The sequence below is a fragment of the Gambusia affinis genome, linkage group LG06 (genome assembly GCF_019740435.1).
Source record: "Gambusia affinis linkage group LG06, SWU_Gaff_1.0, whole genome shotgun sequence".
In the NCBI taxonomy this organism is placed as follows: domain Eukaryota; kingdom Metazoa; phylum Chordata; class Actinopteri; order Cyprinodontiformes; family Poeciliidae; genus Gambusia; species Gambusia affinis.
Window position 1 is genome coordinate 18,813,922 of NC_057873.1, and position 20,286 is coordinate 18,834,207.

Sequence of the window (20,286 nt, forward strand, 5' to 3'; positions counted from 1 at the left end):
AGGATCACAAGAGAGTATATTTATCCCAAATAGTTTACAGTCACTAAACAGTCATAGCAAATCCAGTCACATCTACGTTTATCAGAACTTGTATAAGAAATGTGCTAAATGCTTTCTTTTAAAAATCATATTTTACTGTAGCTTAATCTCGCACAGTGAAAACACATGCAGTAGGCTATCCTTCACACAAGGAATGATTTAGGGTTTTATAATGTAATGAAATATGCTTCACAATTGCAAATTCATACCGAGTCCAATACTTAAATCTATAATTTGTCATATTCACATTCTCAACATGTTTTCTGTGATTTTTATGTGCTTGAATGACAAATCGGACCCGCACAGCTGAGTCTTAAAGCTATGTATAATTAGTTGTGGTATTGCTCTGTTGCACAGATGCCACTTTCTACTCTGTATTTATATAGTGTGGTTTTCAAGTCTTCCTTTCTTGTTAATATGTCTTACAAATGTATTAATAATCAGTCTCAGGCATAGGTTTTGGAGGTACACAACACAAGTGCTGTCTTTGCAGTATGTATTTACAGTATGATCAATGTTAAATGTATTTTAACATTGATCATACTGTAAAGACAGCACTTGTGTTGTGTACCTCCAAAACTTACGCCTGAGACTGATTATTAATACATTTGTAAGTCTATTACAAACGCAGTAATTAAGAAACAGATAGCACAAGAACACAGCCAAACAAGCAGCGTTTTAATGAAGCAGAGCAACTCATTTCTGTGTGACTTCTTTCTCCAAATGGTTCACAGAGCTTCCACAGGGAGCGCTGATAAGTTGGAGGTGTGCATTGTGTCAACTGCATCTCCCAATCAAACAACCTTGTGTCTGTGTTTATTCTCGGAATGAAAGTATCAAAATGGTGTGCTGTTGGAAAAATATTTGAGAAGCTCTTTTATAATGACTTTTTTTTCTCTTTTTTTTTTAAAAAAAAAGGTTGTTGTTGCTTCACAGGATAAATTGGAAGTCTTTCACTCTTTGGCTACTTTAGGTAGCATAATTTAAGAAATATATTTTTGCTAAATATGCTTTTAAGAATTTACTTTTAAGAATTAATGTAGCCACTTCCAGATTGGCTTTAAAATCCGTCTTCCAGCAATCTTAAATGGTAATTGGCCTATACTTTATCCAGTCTGGTTAACTTCAAAGACATTCAGTCACTCTACATTCAGTCATTCACCCATTCACCCTCTGATGGAGGTAAGCAATGCTGCATTTTAGCACATTGTAGTCACATCACAAAGAAGCCAGGCTGCCATACAACTGGTGCCAGCAGCGGGTCCTCTGCTCAACTCTGACCGTGTGAGGTTTGCCCAAGGACAAGACAAATGAGAGGAACAGAGCGGGTGATTTAACCGGCGACCTATTGCTAAAGTCCAAACAGGCAAGTTTGTGGCCTTAAAGGAAATATGGCCTTTAAAGGCACTTTTTGTTTTTTAAGCCTCTCTCTCGTAGATACCATGTTATGGTCACTAGACTCCAGTCAGAATCAGATGGGGTCTAATTATGGTTGAGAATATGCCTGTCTTATCACAGTCAGCTAGTTGAAGTTGGTTCCTCAGAGCAGGTAAAAATCTTTATGTTTACCTTCTGACCTTTCAATTTCTATAACCTCCAGGGTACTGAAAGACATTTAAAATGTCTAAAACTTAGCAGCAGATAGAGAGGGCTGGTTTTTGTAACTGAATGATGCTATCACATTTAACAACAGAAAGGCTTTTTGTCTTTTCCAGCAAGGTCATTAGGAAGTAAATGCCTGATAGAAAATTCCCCCATCAGCCGGATTTGTGCTCGGTGTTTATTGTTTCAGTTCTACATAGTTAGACCTCTGTTCAGCTGATAAACAGCCAGTTTGAATTCAATTGCACTTTTAAATAACTTGCCTACTCATTCTTTTTGTCTCTTGCTCCTTATTTCTGCAGTTTGAATTGTTACTTACATCCAGGGGTCTGATTTCTACAACATTGTGTAGGTTTCAGACTAAAAGTGTACTCACACCCAAAAGCCAAAAATAGCATAAGGGAGAAAAAAAATCCAGACTACTAAAACCATGTGCAAACATGAAAATGCCAGAAAGCAATTTCCCCTTTATTAGTCACAGCTGCACCTCAACGTTTGAGTACAAGGTTTCACCTCATGTTCTGCCCTCTACTCGCCCATATTCAACCATAAATGACCAACGTAAAGCCCCTCACGAGTATTAAGGTGACTTTAAATAAACCCGCTAATCAATGTTATTTAATGGTCAACAATGGCAACCATAGTGAAAAGAGAAAGGGGACACAATTTCTTCGAGGCAGAAACCACTGTGTTGGTGAATGAACTCAAGAGTCAAAAACATATATAATTTTTGGTAGGCACAGTAGTGACGTGACAAGTAAAACTTGCACATCGCTATTGGCATTTTATGAGGCCGATGGCACACTCCACAGTTGAGTGCTCATGGGTGTGAGCGATATTAAAGTGTGCCTCCTCTGCTCTCTGTGGGTCTGGAAAGGAGGGAAGGAGCTAACGTCTAAGTGGGAAGCCTCTGTCCCCTGCAGGTTACAGTGGAATACTGTGTTTATTAATCAGGCCCAAATAAATTTTCTATTGGCGTTCCGAGAAGCCAGTAATCGGCAGTCTATTCCCTACAGTACTTTGCACCAAGATGAAGGAGTCATGTGAGCCAGGGCGCCGTGTCACAAAATTTTTCAGGTACGTGTTGGAGTCACATATGACTTGCACATGAGTAGCTAGAAAATTTTGGTGGTTTCTTCAGCAATGCCCATTCATCCATCATTACTCATGAGTGTCACCTCAGGATTTAAATGTTTACAGTAATCAGTCTGATTGCCTTTGACCTTGTCAACTTTTTATGCAACTCTGTGGTACACATCACACTCGTGAACATCCGGTGAGAGGAATGTGATGGTGCGAAAACTTTGATAAAATATTGCGCGGACTTTGACTCAAGACTTAAGTTGGCTTGGAGATCTTTCTTTTTATTTAAAAATTTCTTGTGTAAAATTATGGCTCGCCAACAAAAGCATAAATAACACTGCTGTTTTGAATCCTTACAATAAAGTTGATCTATGATTAAAGTTTAATATGGAGTGAAATTAAACGTCAGAGAAGAATCATGATGCAGTGTGGCCCTCAGTTCCCCACCTCGCCAGCTGCGCCACCCCATCTCCAAACTGACTGTACATACAGAGCAGAGTTTGCATTTCCAAACTTGACATTTCCTGTCCAGTTTGTTTTTTGGTCGATCACAACCTTTGCATAGAAAGTGACATGTGCCAGTGTCAGGTCCTGTTTTGTGCATGCACCTTGTTTATACATGAGAACATTTATAAACGGGTATAAAATGCATCTATTTGTTTCCTGGTCTTTGTATTTTGACGAGCTTATGTGCCATTTATAAACCCAACAACTCATAGGCAGAAATGATGTCAGATGACAGATGACATCAAGTCAGGAAAGAAAAATGCTAAGCAAAAGTTATCCGGGGATTATCTCCAGTATTGTCTAATGAGGAATATTTAGTTTATAAAAATAAAAAAAACAAAAAAAAAAAACAGCTAAGATAATGTAACTCAATAGATTAATTTAAAAAACTGCTTAACTTAACTTAAAAATGCAGAAAAGTTTATTGCAGCTTCTCTCTAAGGTGCTGAAAAACAGGTCAATAATTCAAATTATAGCAATTTTAAAGTGGTGAATAAAAACTTAGATAGGTTCAATTTCTAGGTTTTGAATTTCATGAAGGTTTTGAAAACTGAGCCTAAAACTACTAAGTTAATAACTACACTTGAGTCTGAAGAATAAATAAAATGGCTGTAATTATACGGCCTATACCAAACCAAAACGTTACTTTTTATTTCTGTTTGAGTTTTTATTATTATTTTATTATTTACAGAGAAAATCTAACATGAATTCAGTAAATGATTTCACACTACAAACTCCAAATGTTTAATATGCAATGTATGGGGGTTTGAAACAGAAAACCAGCTTAAATCCAGTGGAGGAAAAATCTGTAAAACGGTGATATTTTGCTAAAACATAACATCATAGTCATAAATCCACAGATATTCTAACTTGTATGACTCACAAATGTTGTTTATTCCAAATTGGTCACTTATGAACAGATCTGATCAATAGAATTCACACATAATGATAATATATTGAGCCAATTGATTTGCACTTTACCAACAAACTGACACATTATACAGTATCTCCACAGATTTGTGTGTGATGTGCTCAGGGAGCTCGTCCTCTCATATTCCCATGACAACATCTGAAAGCTCTTTAGCAAAGGTTTCCCACAGTAGCCAGAGTGATTTTCAGTCAGTACTGCATCATGGTTTGCACAATGAGAACATTTTCCGATTCTATCTTTTCAAGAGAAACTAGAAACACTTAGTAGTTGTGTTTAATTCATCATCAGATGAGGAAAGAAAATATTAAAAAGGTTTTTATGGGGAACATTTCATACCAGAGAGCAAATGACGTCTTTCAGGACTCAAGCCACTAGAAACAGTGAGTAAAAATATTTTTCTAATTTCTAATGTCTAGATATTGCCTCTCTAAACTCAACAATGAATCTGTTCTACTCCAGATGTTGCCATCATTTCAGTTGGCTTGTTCTCCACTTGCATTAATTGTCATCTGCGCTCATCCTCAGGACAACAGCTAAAGCCTCTAGGATAGCGAATGCTCAGCTGCGTTCACACATTCTGAAACTTGCATGCAGATACAAGCACCCACATGTCTTTCACAACTAACCTTTCCAAAAAGGCACACTGAAAGTACAGCGCAAAAGAAATCTTGGGAGCAGCAAAAAACATGAGTATTCAGTGTGGATAACCATACCTGTAAACCAACGTGTCATCCCCGGAGCTGTTGTACTGGACCTGGAACATTCTCACTCCGGATGTAGGAGTTTGGCTGCTCCATCTAATGAGGGCAGAGGTTCCTGTGAGCTCCACCAATGATACCCTCCTGTCAGCCCCTCTTGTTTCGTTGTTAAGCATTGCAACTTTGGAGGAGGTCAGGATGTCAGAGGGCGCTGGCTCAGAAGAAGGATCTCGGCTGCGGCTTGTGCTGTTTGCAAGATGAGGCACTGCTGTCACGACTAACTCCACCCTTCCTGTAGATTCACCCGCAGCGTTTGAGGCGATACAGGTGAAGTTTCCTGAATCCTTCAGGGACGTAACGTTGATTTCCAGGCTTCCATTGGGGAAAACTAAAGTTCTGCAACAAAAAAAATAAATAAATAAAATAAAAGTAAATAAATAAAGAGTAGGAAATAGGAAGTACATTTCACTAAACGTTTCCTGTTTTTCATCAGCTATGATTATTAGAAGTATTTCAGCTTGCCAGAATAAAGAGGGAGAGACTTATTTAATCTTCGTAAGTTTATAAATATGTTGTATTTTCTTTTGGAGTAATGTTTTTTTCCTCACTAGGTGTCGTTTCAGCCACTCTATGTAGAACTCATTTCAATCTAGATAATGATGGACAACAGCTTCAGCTAAAACTTTTTGTAAGATATGTTATTCCTCTGGGATCGATACATATTTTGCTCCTAACCATATGTTCATGTGTTGGTCAGAGTACATGACTGCTTTCTGAGCTGTGCAATGACTGGATATTGACGATGCTGTGTATACATACACATATTCATTTGAATAGAGGAAGCTGACACCATCCGGCATATTGAAATCATAACCCTTTGACAAAACCAGACTCTTCCTTCTCCCTCTTTGTATCGTGGCTGTGAAACTAACCTATCAGAAGCTTTATAGTAAATAAATTCATTTACAGTACATTTTTGCTACAAGTTTGTAGAATATTGTCTTTATACAAGTACATTTCTTTAGTCAAAAAAACTGCCTGTTTAGCATATAAAGTGACAAAGAGGTCATTTTCCCCTTATTCCCTCTTCAAAATGGAAAAGACAAAAAAGGTCATTTCACATAAAACAAATATATAGTGATTGTCATAGGTCAATAAATAACTTCGAGACAACAGCTACTCTTGGAAACATCTCCATATCTAAATTCAGATGAATACTTCAAAAGGTTTAAAGAAAAAACTGGAACTGTGATAACTACGTCTTTCTTGTGTTTCGTCTGCTGCTCACCATAGGATGGAAAAGCAGGTCCAAATATCACAGAGAACTACAATATCCGTTCAATCTGAGAATTTACAGTTGAAAGAAATTATTAATTTATTTTTAAGCATTTGTTCTAAGGGTGCCTTTAAATGGAGTCGCCAGTGTTATCAAACCATATTTTACAGTTAGCTTGCATGAGCAAAATGGTTAGATCCTCTAAATAGGACAAAGGTTTTATCTTAATGAACTGAACTGACACTGAAAATTGAATGGAAACATCTCCTCTTTTTAAATTTCTCAGATAACATTTTTTTGCAAAGATCTGACAATGGACATTTATTATCACACGATTGTTCAAACTACAGCCACAGCAAGAATTGTGATATCATGGTGATACCTGGAGCCATTGGATATGAGTCGGCCTTCAGGGCTGATCCAGTGGACCTCAGGCTCTGGGTCTCCATTTGCTTTACATTTTAGACTTGCAGGCTGGCCTTCCATAGCAACAGTATGAGGTGACTTTCGAGTCAAAACTGGTGGGTCACAAATAAATTCCTAAAAGGAACATCAGAGAAGTAGATTAAGAGATCTATTTCCTATTTGTGTGTCTGTGTTTGTTTTCTCTTTGAAATTTAAAAGTGAAGGGTGAAATGCTCCAACCTCTTCCGGTATCGTCCAAAAGTATTTGGCGCTGAGATCTGAAGGGGAGGCACACGTCTCGAGGTCATCTTCTCTGGTCAGTCTCCTTAACCACAAAAGCTCACAGTTGCAATGAAGTGGGTTTCCACCAAAACTCAACACAAGAGAAGAGAGTGGGGAGCCTTTAGACTTGGCATATACTGGGATTCTCAGGAACAAGGGATCTGGGGGAATCTTCTTCAACTTGTTAGAAGTCATGTCCAGCCTAATCATGAACGGGAAAAGACAATTGAAAAATTTTCATGCAATAGTAGAGGTAAACTTTTCTTCAGTTTTTTTCAGTTCAGTTTGTTTGTTAATTTTCATGTCCTTACCTGGCCAGTTTGTGTAGATTGGTAAAAACTCCCTGCGGAACATTCTCTATGAGGTTATGATCCATATTCAGGGTATTGACGTTGGTGAGACGCCCAATCGTGTCCCACGGCACCTGGTCAAGGTTGTTGTAACTGAGGTCTAGATCTTCGAGAGTAGTCACAAAGTCATCGAAGGCGTGAGGAGATATGGAGTGGAGCTGGTTATTGGCCAGTATCAGATGACGAAGGTTGGTAAGACCTTTGAAATGGTCGTCCTGGTGGTCGGAAATGTGAACAGACAATAAGTTCCTGAAATGCAGTCATGTAGCTAAACATTAGTTGCTGTGAATCATAATCGGTCAATCTATGAATCTTACCTTTATCACAGTTAATCTGTTGGAGTCCAGATGGAGCGCTCTCAGTCGCCGCAGATCACTGAATGCTGAAGGAAGAATCTGACTAATGGTGTTTCTGGACAGCGTCAAATGCAACAAGCTGGTCATGTTAGCAAAGTCTTTTCTTCGGACCGCTGCAAGTTAGCAGAATAAGCACACAAAATGAATTGATTTTATCAGAAGGAATCCCAGGAACTATGACATTTAACAAAGACAGTCAGAAATTACAATTAAAAAAGAGTGCAGCAACAAATAGTGCTAGAGCAGTAGGTCCCACATAGTTGGTATATCAAGCTTAGTTCCTCCTCACCTTGCAGTCAGCTGTTACCAAAACCCATGGCTGAGCTTATCTATGACTGCAGTCAATCAAGACAAACTGTCCCTGAATGTAGGTAGATCATCAATGAAACAGTGGCTGTCATTCTAATGAAAGGGAACCAGGAGGGAAAAACTCAAGTACTCCAAATGACCTCACAACCAAACTAGAAACTTCTGAGCAAATATTATTATTATCTTCAAGTCGTCCCATACAGAGGAGGAAAGGTAAAAGGAACACCAGTAAGCATCTGTAAAACATAATATATGCTCACATCAAGCTGCATTTTAGCTCCTGGCGTGATGGGGTTTGTTTAATACGTTTTAATTCACTGCATAATGTGTACCCTGGACATTTTTTTTTTATTTGCCCAGGCTTTACTTTCTGCACATCAAACACCCTCCCACAGCAGTAACGACATACTTGAAGGGAACATTGTAAAGTGATGTATTTGCATCCCTAGAGACCAGACCTTGAAATAATCAAAGCAGTGCAGGGACATCTTGACAGAGCAAACAGCAGCCAACATCCAAAGTAGAGCTTTGAAATGTCCTTCTCGAAGTGGAACTGTCCTTGAAGCTGTTACAAGAAGGCATTCCCAAGAGAATTTAGACTGTTAATAAAGAATATTGTGTAAAGCTTACTTCTTTTTTTTTTTTCCAAATCCCAATTTTGTATTATATAACATAAATTTACTGTGATGTTTTAACATATTTTAATCATTGTTTTATTCAGGTACATTGAAGCGGGGATGTGCACAAGCATCGCCTTTAACAAAACCAAAGACTCATTTGTTTAGATTGGGGTTTAACTGTCATTGTACATTATCTGTTTTCTTTATTTTATGTTACCTTTTAACTTCTTTTTGCTTTATTTTAAGTTAGTATATGTCATCTTTTATGTTTTGGTACACTAGTTTGTTGAACTGCAAAAAAAAAAAAAATGTTAACATAGAATGACCATGTTGCAGATCTTCAATAAGATAACAGAGAAATGTACACGGCTTGAAGAAGGAGAAAAGTATATAAAATATGCGTAAAGTAAGGGGAGGAACCAGCAATGAGCAAAGAAAGCCAAAAGAGTAGACAGTGAAGAAAGGGCGAAGGATGACACTGGGTGCAACTGCCGGTGGACAGGAACTGATCCTCGATAAATGCAATCGACATAGAGTCATTGCTCTAGATACTGGCTATTCACAGAGTACTGTAATCAACCCAATTGTTCATAAAGTTGAGAAGACAAAAAATACATTGTAGATAATATTGTACAAGAAACATGGATAATCACTAGAGTTTAGATCTATAGAGAAAAACCCAAAATATGGGTCGGGCCACAATTATATGGTTGATGGCTGGGTTGGGGTCAGGCTTCTTGAGGTCCATTTTTAAAAAGCCTACAATACATACAGCACAGCGAATATTAAACAAGAATGCATGATATAAAGTTGTTTTAATCTATTTTTTCTAATTTAAATAGAGGAGGAAGTACTTTACTCTGTTGAGAAAAGGAAGGAAATTAGGTGCAAATGTTTCATTCTGCTGGGCACCAAACAATTATACATCCCAGAAGATTTGCAAGCAGAGTGCAGAGTGAGGTCTGGAAATATTTTAAACTGGCATCAGTTTAAAATATGTCAGGTTCACTGTGAGCTTGGGCCTCTAATTACAGTTAATTAGTGGGGTTGAATTGGTGGTTGGCTGGATTATTTAGGCCTCTAATAACTGCAGCTTTTATAAAGAAAAGCACATTTAACAGTTTGGAAGAAATTCACAAGGCATGTTCTGCTTCTGGACTGGAAAGAGGGTGCTGCTTCTGGATCCCTTGTGTCAAGCCACTCCTGAACCAAAAACAACTTCAGAAGCATCTTCCGCAGAAGAAAAAGCTCTGGACTGCTGCTCAGTGGTCATAAGTTCTTCTTTTATTGCAAACCAAATTTACTTTTTTATCTTGACAAAAAAAAAGTTTGGAAAGAGGAAAAAGTAAGTCTGGAGAGGAGAAATGTACAAAATTGATATTTCTTGAGGAGTAGTCTGACGTTCCAGTCAGAAAGTATTTGGAAAGCTGTTGTTGTTCCATTGCATTTCATGAAGTCCAAAGACAGCACTCATTTCGTGGGAAACTCTAAGAAGTGCTTTTCTCTGCTCATAAGGTTGATGGAGATTTTGACTTAATTGCCCAGCAGAACATGGCATCTGCTACACTATCAAAAGTACCAATACATGGTTTATTGACAACAGTATTTTTTTTTGTTTGATTGGCAGCAAACCAGCTTTACCTACATCCAACAGAAAATCCATGTGGTATTTTTCAAAAGGAAGATGAGGGACAAAAGGAACCTCTGCTTCCTTAATGCCTCCATGCAATGCTTCACTGATTCAATAATTCATGCAAAAAGGAGGCCTGACCAAGCACTGAGTCCATGTTTTGTACAAATTGACATAGATTTTATTAGGGTATTTCAGTGTTAAGAATTGTTTTCACAGAAACTAAATTACAGATTTTCATTTCCTATAGCATAAATACATGCTCAACATATTTCCTTCTGTATGTAATGGATCTATACGAGTTAAATTTTTTATACTAATATAAAGTAACTTTTAGGTGATATTCTAATATATCCAGGTTCAACTTTTTAGGTTTTAAATGAAAGCAGTTTCTGCTGAACATCTTTCTGCAGAATAAAAGTAGGAAGAAGTTAATTTAACTTTGTCTCCCTTTTGTTTTAGTGGTCTATGGTTTAGAGACTCAATGTGACTACAGATTAGAAATAAACCGATCAAGGAGTAAGCAAGTTTCAAAGTAACACAAAAAGGTTTTTGATGTCAGATCTAAAAGAAACAAATGAGATTTGGTCGGCCAAACAAAGAATAATATAAAAAGGTAGTTAAATTTAAAAGGACAATTACGAACACAGCAAAAAATTCCTTTTCAAGTAACAGAATAAAGAATACTTTGTATTTGTATTGACGGTAAAAAAAATTGTTTCAGTGAGCTGCTGAAACAATTTGAGATAAAGTTAATATGCATCCAATTATTAACATAACACTGAATTTATTATAGTTTAAAATAAACAAAATGCCCAAAGTGGAAATAAGGGGTTATGGAAATATGTCATTTGAATTTTAACAGTTTATCTGTATAAATAACACACAGTCATTTAAACAGATCCAACCTGACAGTAGGTATGATACCTGTGATGAAGTTTTCTTGAAGACGTAGCTCCACTGTGCGTCGATCAATGGCAGTGGGAACAAAGAGCAGACCTGTTTTGGAGCAGAGGATAGCGAGTGATGGAGAGAGGCTCTGGCACATGCAGCGTTTTGGACACGACTGTCCTCTGCATGCTGCTGCCAGCAACAGAAAAGAGAACCACAGCCGTTCCATTATCCTCCCCAGGAAACAGGGCAACTGCAAGACACACAAAAAAAAAAAAAAACAGAGGAGTGAATTAAAGTGGAGAATGAGAATGGTACTGCAACAGTAAAGGCCCCCAGGAAGTAACAAACCACGGTGAATCACTGCACTCCAAGATCCTTTGTTCAGGTAAACAAGCATACAGGTTATCTACAGTAGTTTGGTAAATCTGCCAACTTATGAACATCATGCTGTTAAGCTACTATTTACCGCAGGGTTTTTACTGCAGGTCCTCAATTGTTTGTGGGGAAATTCTGCTTTGAATCTTCAAATGTAAGTAAAGCTTATTAAGAAAAAGAGAGTCGATAATAATAGAATGCATTTTTTTCTCTTGTGCATCACATTGTTTCACTGCATTATTTTGCCAAGCCACATCTGCTATTGTACATCTACCAGGCATGAAAATGTGTTATTTTCCCAATCACACGACAAGAGATCAATAATGGCAGGACAGAAAATTCCGGTCAGTTTGATTCTTCTGAAAAGATTATTAAACATTTGGTGCAAACATGAAGTTTTAAGGCCATATTTCTTAGCAGCAACATTTTCTTCAGAATAACTTCACATGTTGCATTGATGTATAAGCACATGAGATGTAGATGTTTCTGTGTACAAGTGCATTGCATGTTTTTTTTTTCTTTTTCTGAAATAAGAACTTCAATATATATAATAATAATAATAATAATAATAATAATAATAATAATAATAATAATAATAATAATAATAATAATAATAATAATAATAATAATAATAATATATAATGCTTTTTTGTAAAAGACTAACACAAACTAATGTAAGATTGTGATGGAGGAAAATTAGCAATTTTCATTTTAAGGTAATCCTTTAACTGTCACCCCAAATACTGTCACATGCAGGTCAATGGGTCAATCGGGACACTGGCGTCCTCATGGCAGTTAAAGGGTTAATAAATAGATAAAATTTTGAAAAATGCCACATATTACAAATTTCTTACTCAATACTTTGTGGAAATGCCTATAGATGCTGTTTCAGTCTCTTGACGTCTGTCTTTATTGAGAAAGTGTAATGTTTGTCCATTCTTCCTAGGAGTCTCTAGGGCCCAGCCAGCGTCTCCCGAGTGTAAAAGCAGCTGTGCTCCAGAGTGCCATGGCAGCTCTTGCGTGTCCCAATTTGGCGTTTTGTTGGCATAGGCCTTGCTAATTCCACCTGCTTAGGATGCAGCTATGCCAGCTGCCTTGGGGTTGTCTTCCTGTTTATTCAGTTTATTTTAATTATTTTACTTTTAGTAAAGTTGTCATTTGTTCCGGCTCAATGAGCCACATCGTAACACTTGAAAGCAACAGTGTGTTCAGGGTGTATGTTTTCTGTTGCACTGAGAAATCGGATGTGTGTCAAGAAGTTAAATTCTGGTCCCGTTTTACCAAAGCACCTTCGTTTACATGATTGCTGTGTCCATTACATGTCAAGAGAAACCTCAGATGGGATTTGTGGCCTACTTGCAACAACTCCACAGTCTTGCCTCTCTCCCATAGATTAATGATGTCTTGCTCAGCGTTTCAGTTAAGGCGGATGATCATGTCTTGGACAAACTCTTTCCATTTTCAAATGGACAGACTGAAGAGTGCTATATGAACTGTAAAAAACTTTGGACAATATTTTATAACCTCAATGACAGAATTCAATTAAATAAAATTCCAAAATACTTTATTGATTCCAAAGGTAAATTACATAAATTAAGTTATCCATTTAGCAGAGCAATGTTACATACTAATATTGCATGACAATAACTGTAAAATGTAACACCTGCTGCAAACTGGACCCATACGGCAAGCTGAAAAAACACCCAGTCTACGCATAGCATTAAACAAAGGCAATTCTCTTTGTCTTTCTCTCTATAAGGCACTCAGTTTGGACACAAAACTAGTTCTGTACGCAAAGGGCAAGTTGCTTTATAGGCTGATATCAGTATGAGTGTTTTCAGTCTGACTGAATAAAATGGATCTTACAATAATTTCTTATTTTGAGCATCGCCTAACAATTTCCTCAGATACCATTTAGTGAAGATGTGTTTCTGATAATTTCCTTTTTCATTTTAAACTTTAATATATATAAATTTCATTTATATATGAAACTGTCTTTTGTTTTCTGGTTCACTATAATTATTTAATTTTACACACATGTCAAAACATTTCTATCATTCATTCCTCGGACCACGATCATTACGTTTTTTTTTCTGACTGTCAATATATACACGACTCCCTTCTTGTCATTTTCTTTATTCCTATGTCGTCACTTTCCAACGCGTAGGGAGCTCCACATCAATTAATGAGAGCACCCGGCACATCAATTAATGACGAGAAAGGTCTAACCAATGCGTCAACATGTGACTCAGAGGGAACCTGACCAAGCATCCATATATGACAGTAAGGAGTGAGAAAGTGTTAGTGTGCCAGCTTACATGTAGGCTACTCCCCTCATGCATGTACACAGATGCTCACCCCCCCCACACGCCAGCTCTCCTCACAACATTCAGCTGCTTCTCACCGGGCTGACAGTAGGTAATTTGACCTCTTTCCCGATCTGTCCCTGGGTTACATCTCATTCCCAATGACGAATCCCTCTGAATCACTAATTCCCCTTCCGTCTCCAGACCTGAACCTGCTGGAACTATGTGTGGCAAACGTGTATCAACAAGATTGGAGCATTTTCTTTTTGTGTGTGTCAACTCAGATGTTTTTAGGCTTTTTCCTCAAAACTCAAATGACAAAATGGACAGTGTCGGTCAGAGAAGAGTGGTGAGGCAAGCCAAAGAGGAATCAGAGGTTTTATTGGGTTGGCCTGCTGTCCTTCACGAAAATCAATGGAGTGTCGCGTTGGACCGGCATAAAAATGTTGGTTGGCTTTTTATGTGTAAAAAATTTTGGAAACCTTGAAGTGTGGAAGTAAAAACTTTGGAGTTTTATAGAAAAACAAAAACAAAAAAAGCTTGCAGTGCATTAGGCAGGCACATAAGCAATGTGCTATTAATGGGGAAACTTTTTCTTAAGATGTACTGGAGATTTTTATAATTTTTTTTCAGAACCTGATACTTCAGTTGGAAAGTTTCAGAAATAGCAAATGCTTTTCATTTTAGCTGTAATTCACAGTTTGGTAATTTCCTTCTGTCTTAGTTAATAGCACTAGCTTAAAGCCATTATAGTAATACCAGTGGTTCTGAGTAAGGCTTGACAAAGCACCAAAGTTAGTAGACGCTTCTACACTACCTGTTAAATGTCAAATGATTCATCACTGCATCACCTAGAGAACGACTATTTATAATTTGACAGAATCTTAGTAAGGCAGAATACCTGGAACTCAGCTGATAGGTTTAACATATTCGAGTGCTTTCTTTTTTTAGAGAAAAATATTAAATAGCTAGGAAATACTATAATAGTTTAAACAATAAAAAAAAATGCACCACCTTTTGTGTTAAATTCCCAAAACAGTTAAATATATTGAAAAATAACAAGAAGAATACAGCCTGGCAAAAAAAAAAATTATCAAATCTGATACAGACAAAAGCACAATTGACTAAGCATGTTGCATATGGAAACCCTTCACAGCTGATAGACAGAGAAATGTGTGCAAGAGAAGGGAAATGGGAAAAGTGACAGTGAAATGGTAGAAGTACTTAGGTGCTATAGTTGAAGCATTTAAGTGATAAGAAACAGGTTCAGGTTCAGGAGAAGTAAAATAAATAGAAAATACACCTCCATTGTGACTTTGAGAACATATGCTCGCTTTCTATCATAGAGCATTTTCCACTGGTCCAAATAATGTCCACACCTTTATGTCAGCTCTGGCATCTCATACTAAGGTCCATATAGGTGCTGACAGCCCTCTCATCTCTGTTTCTGTCTCTGTTTCTCTGCAGGGACAGACAGAACCAGTATAAGACACTTGTTTCCATCTGCGTATAGAATCTTACTATAAATGCCTAAATATTGTGGTACTGAGTGAGCTAAGATGTATAGTAGCCTACCCATTGTTTGTGCAGCACTTTTTTTCCACCTTTGCATACACTACCCTGCTAGATGAAAGAGCCTCTCTACTACCATCAGACTCTTTGCTGTCATCAAAGGACTCAGAAGAAAAGCAGGTAAACAGCACAGTAGATGGAGCATGCTTGTTGTAGCAACAAGAGGGAGGATTGGGAAGTAGTGGGGGGTAAACAGCAGGCTGGATTCCACGCCTGGCATGGTTCCATGGTTCCATGGTTCCATGGTTCCATGGTTCCGTGCCAAACGGTTTTCTTTGCATTGTGCACTTTCTGCTTGATAAAAAATATCTAGTCAGGTCAAAGGGTTTAAGTCAAGTCTAAAGTCATTGAATTTGTGACTTGAATCTCAGGACACTGACATTTTGGGACGTTACATTGTGCTACATAATCAACATATATATATATATATATATATATATATATATATATATATATATATATATATATATATATATATATATATATATATATATATATATATATATATATATATATATATATATATAGTACATACTAAATGGTAAACTTCATTGCCACTGAACCTGGCATTGCACAAATCCCCCTTTCACACTATTATGTATACACTTTGTAGTTTCACAGTTGAATTTTGTTCAACAGTGGTATACTATCTCGTTTCCACACGTCTGACAGTGTAGCATAAATTATGTAATCTTCAAATAAGCCAGATATTTTGGGCATGCTGAAAACTTCCAAGGCATGAATGTTGTAACTTGCAGGCACAATATACACACCCAAAACTTCTCTTTTATTGATCAAAACCCATTCACACTTCAGCACGGTAAACACTTAAAAGTTTCTCCTTCCACTGCGCCTACACCATCTCAATTCTCTCCAATAACATCATACTCAGCATTCACACATCCACATATCCATATTTCTCTCATTTTAATACATTTGCTTATGAGTTAAAACTTTATCCTGATCAATTTCATGTGTATTTCTTTTAACCACTTATCATGGACTGTGTATAAAGCGTTGAACATTATGCCTAAGGTTGCTAGCTCATCATTAAATATCAAAAAAATATGAACAAATAAAAAAAAATAGAAAAAAAGACAGTCAAATAGAAGTAACCCAAGTATAGCATCAAAGCAACATCATTCAATGATAATTCATAAAGTAAGCTTCATGTCTTCATATCTACATATGTTCTTAGATATGTCACATACTTTGCAAGATAACAAGCAGTGTCACAGCAATTTAAGAATTTATCAGTCTGTCCAGGTCATGCATGTTTTTAAACAAAACCAGGGTCACCCTCTCCTTGCAGTCTGAGCCATATGTAAGTGCTTCTCTTTGCAAATCAGTCTGACTCAATGTATCAACGTCACAATGTCAAAACGTAAGCTCTATCTTTGCCTAAGCAGGCAGCCACAGAGGCATAGTTGCGTTTTTGATTACTGTATATGTCACACTGTTGTGTGATATGTGTGCTTTGGTGGACAACAGTACATTAGCCTCACCAGTAAGGCTTACAAGTGAATCAATAGCATTGAACTTTAATCCAGCAGTGGGTCCTGTGTAGTTCCATTACAACTTGCCCCTCTCTTGGTATTCATAAAATCCTCAACAGAACCTTCTCATTAAGAAACAACAATGCTCCACAGCCTCGCAAGATTAAAAATAGGCAGTGCTGCAACAACTTCTGTTCATGTATGATTTCCCAGTGCATTCTCTAGGAAACAAAGTGAAGTGCGTGCAGCTTCATAATTCTAGTGAAAAATTGATTTTATGCTGTAATTTGATAGTTCATGCTTTCCACTATCTCACAATGCAACCGGGATTCTGAATAAATAACCTGCATATACAAGACACATGGGCTATTTTGACAGCCCTTCCATTTTCACCTGCTCCGGGTTTTCTGGATATGTGTTAGATTAAATATAACTTCCCATTATTTGTGATTACTTCCTCCACTAAACCTACCCCATCTCAAATCCCTCCAGCAACATCGTATTCGGCATCCAGATATCCATATTTTTCTCATTTTTCTATATTTACAGCTGCGTTGTATCCATTTTAGACTCGTGAACGTAACCTACACAAACAAAACAATGTAAGAGCACTTCAACTTTGTGCAAAAAAAAGGTTTAAGCACTTCACTTATTCAGATTCTTATCTCATCACCCCCACAGGCTTCTTTGCGGTTTCTGTTACTCTGCAGTAACAGAAACCACTTGCTTTCCACTTACTGTATTTTTATTTTTATCATCCATGCATCTTCTTGTCCTGGTTTACACTTCCTGATTTTTTTTTTCTTTTCTCCAAATAAAACCGCATTTATAAAGAATGTCTGTTACAGAATGTGGTTTTTATTGATTCCATGCTTTTCAAAGCATTGCTTTGTTACTACTACTAATAATAATAATACATAAGAACCCACCATACTTAAGTCTTTTTAATGTTAGAGGATTATTTTTAGTGCGGACTTCACTTGCTTGACAACCATCTGGATAGATTAAGCATTACTCTGCAGTGTAACACCGTTTCTATATAAAAAAAATAAAATAAATAAAAAGTGCATATTCTTGCTCTCCCACACCACACCACTCAACTACGGATATATTGGTTTGACCTGAAAGTTGGTGGTGATCATTCATCAGGCTTTGTTTGTTGTAGGGTGTTCAGCTTCTGAGAAGTGATGACACAAGACATACAGACCTGAGTTGCTTTTCTCCAACCTGTAAAAACGGGCCACGAAAGTAGCTGCCAACAGTGCGACTGACAAGTTAATACATTCAAATGGTCGTTATTTCGAGACATTTGATGCAGGATACAGCTTGACATTTTTCCAAACTTATTTTAAGCGGTTGCAATGGTGCCTGCACATTTCAGACTCCCTTGGCACGTTATAGTTGGAGCAGAGCGAAAATAATGAACTGAGATCCCAAATGTAGCTTCTAACCCACTTTTTCAGAAACACCCAAACAATGAACATCAAAGGTTTTATAGAAGTGCATAAGATTCCAGGGTTGACTGTGGAGGAGAAAAGACAGAAAAGTGCAGCCATTGACATATTTCATGGTGGATTCAGTTCGTACATTTTGCTCATTTAAATTTGCCGGCTGCTTAAATCTCTGCAGCATAGTTTTAAGCATTACACTTGCCTCTGACCAGTCATTTATGAACCTTGTGCTTTAATGCTAACTAAATTCAATAGTGATGTTTACTGTGTACAGAAATAAGTAGCGTGTGCTATTTTAGGGTTTTATATTATCACAACACGCTACAGCCAAACTTCAAGGTACCACACAGTGATGTGTGAAAACTGCAAACAGCCGACTGGTCAAAAAAAGAATAAAAATCCCCACCTGTGGGCATGGATATCAGCGTCACTGCAGCAGCATGCACACGAGCACATTGCCTTGTTTTATGAGGTTGTTTATTTGAAGTCAGCTGCACATAAATCCCAGTTGTGGGATGGATTGTTTATTATGAGCATGACTAATAAATTCAAGCATATGTTTATTAACAGTGTGTATGGATTCACAGATTGATCTGATTTTTTTCTCAGCAGACCAGAGTGAACACTGTCCTCAATCATTTTGACAGCTATAAATGCTTTAATGTCATTTCAAACAATAATTGTATTGTGCTATGCTCTTTTTTAAAATCTCTGTCAATGACACTGTGTATTACAATGCCTTGTGAAAGTGTTCATATCCATTGACCATATGTTTTTTTATTTTGTCACTTTACAATGACAAACATAGGGCAGTTTATTGGTAATTTGGGAACAGACCCACATAAAATAGTTTTTAAAATATATTTTATAACCAATGACAATATTAAATGTGTGGAATACCTCTCCATGGCAAACAGCAAATGTTTTGTGGTAAGTCTATGCAAAATAGCTCAAGCTCAGTTAGATTGTGAGGGAGAAATAACATCGTTTTTAAGTCTCAATTGGATTAAGGTCTGTCATTTTGACACGTAATTATGTGCTTTCATCTAAACAATTCCATTGCCTCACTGGAAAATGGCCTCCGGCCTGAGTTTAAACTGTTTTTCAGGCTCTACTGCAACAGAATTTCTTCTAGGATATCCCTGCATGCACATCCATTTATCCATCTTCCCATCTACTCTGACCAACTTTCTCCGTCTCTACGTAAAGATATATATATATATATATATATATGTATATATATTTTTACATATTTATTAAAACTGTTACTATATGCCCTGAAAGTATAATGTGATCCAGATAATCTGTGAAAAGATTGAGCTCTTCCTCCACCTCCCAGTGCTACTATTGCAGACTAGAGAAATAATACACCACTCCCAGTTATAAATAAACAATAAGAGCCAGGAGGAGAATCTTATCACTGTCAATCATACTCATGTACATACTTTTCAACATGCAACATAGAGAAACAACTTATTGTTACAGGAAAAAATTGTATCTGCTGACATTGGTGGCAGTGCTAACTAGCCTGAGCATTCATGACCTGCTCTGCTGACTTGGAGAAGCTGTAACATAGCAAGGTCGACTGACAGCCCTAAGACCCTCCTCCTGGCTCTGATTGATTGTTTCTGACTGAGCTCTGTGTTTTTTGTAGTTGGCACTGGGAGACAGAGGAGATACATTTTTTCATAGATTGTCTGGCTTATGCTATACAGTCACAATATAGTTGATTTTAATGAATAAGTAAGAAAAAACTTTTTTTTTCTTTATAAAAATTACATTTCCCAGTTTTAAGAAAAGCTTAGAGCCACTTGACATGCATCCACTGGATGCATGTCAAGTGGATGCATCCACTTCCATATTTCAATGTGAGGATAAAAGGAGGTGATAGTATTACTTTTCTGCAGCATTTAATGGGCTGCATATGGGCCATTTTTTTATTATTATTTTGGCTTCATCTAACCAAAGCTGCTTCTTTCATATTTGCCGGTTCTCCCCACTTGCCTTGTGACGAACACAAGTTGACACTAATAATTAGATGGCTACAGAAGGCAATTTTACTGAATATAAGTACAGCAAAATAAGCTTCCATAAAGTTTTGATT

The 20,286-nt window shown here is 37.1% G+C and overlaps 1 protein-coding gene across 2 annotated transcripts in view; it reads right to left on the bottom strand.

Annotated features, from left to right (window-relative positions):
- The window catches only part of zgc:172282 (leucine-rich repeat and fibronectin type III domain-containing protein 1-like protein), a 170,855-nt gene that overhangs the window by 52,429 nt on the left and 98,140 nt on the right, over nucleotides 1–20,286 (bottom strand). For both annotated transcript variants that reach the window (XM_044119456.1, XM_044119455.1), the window contains exons 3-8: nucleotides 11,016–11,232; nucleotides 7,491–7,642; nucleotides 7,135–7,388; nucleotides 6,782–7,025; nucleotides 6,519–6,676; nucleotides 4,876–5,256 (exon numbers count right to left, since the gene is read on the bottom strand). In XM_044119456.1, coding sequence (XP_043975391.1) covers nucleotides 4,876–5,256; nucleotides 6,519–6,676; nucleotides 6,782–7,025; nucleotides 7,135–7,388; nucleotides 7,491–7,642; nucleotides 11,016–11,208 — 1,382 coding nt within the window. In that variant the 5' untranslated portion in view covers nucleotides 11,209–11,232. The remainder of the gene's footprint in view (nucleotides 1–4,875; nucleotides 5,257–6,518; nucleotides 6,677–6,781; nucleotides 7,026–7,134; nucleotides 7,389–7,490; nucleotides 7,643–11,015; nucleotides 11,233–20,286) is intronic.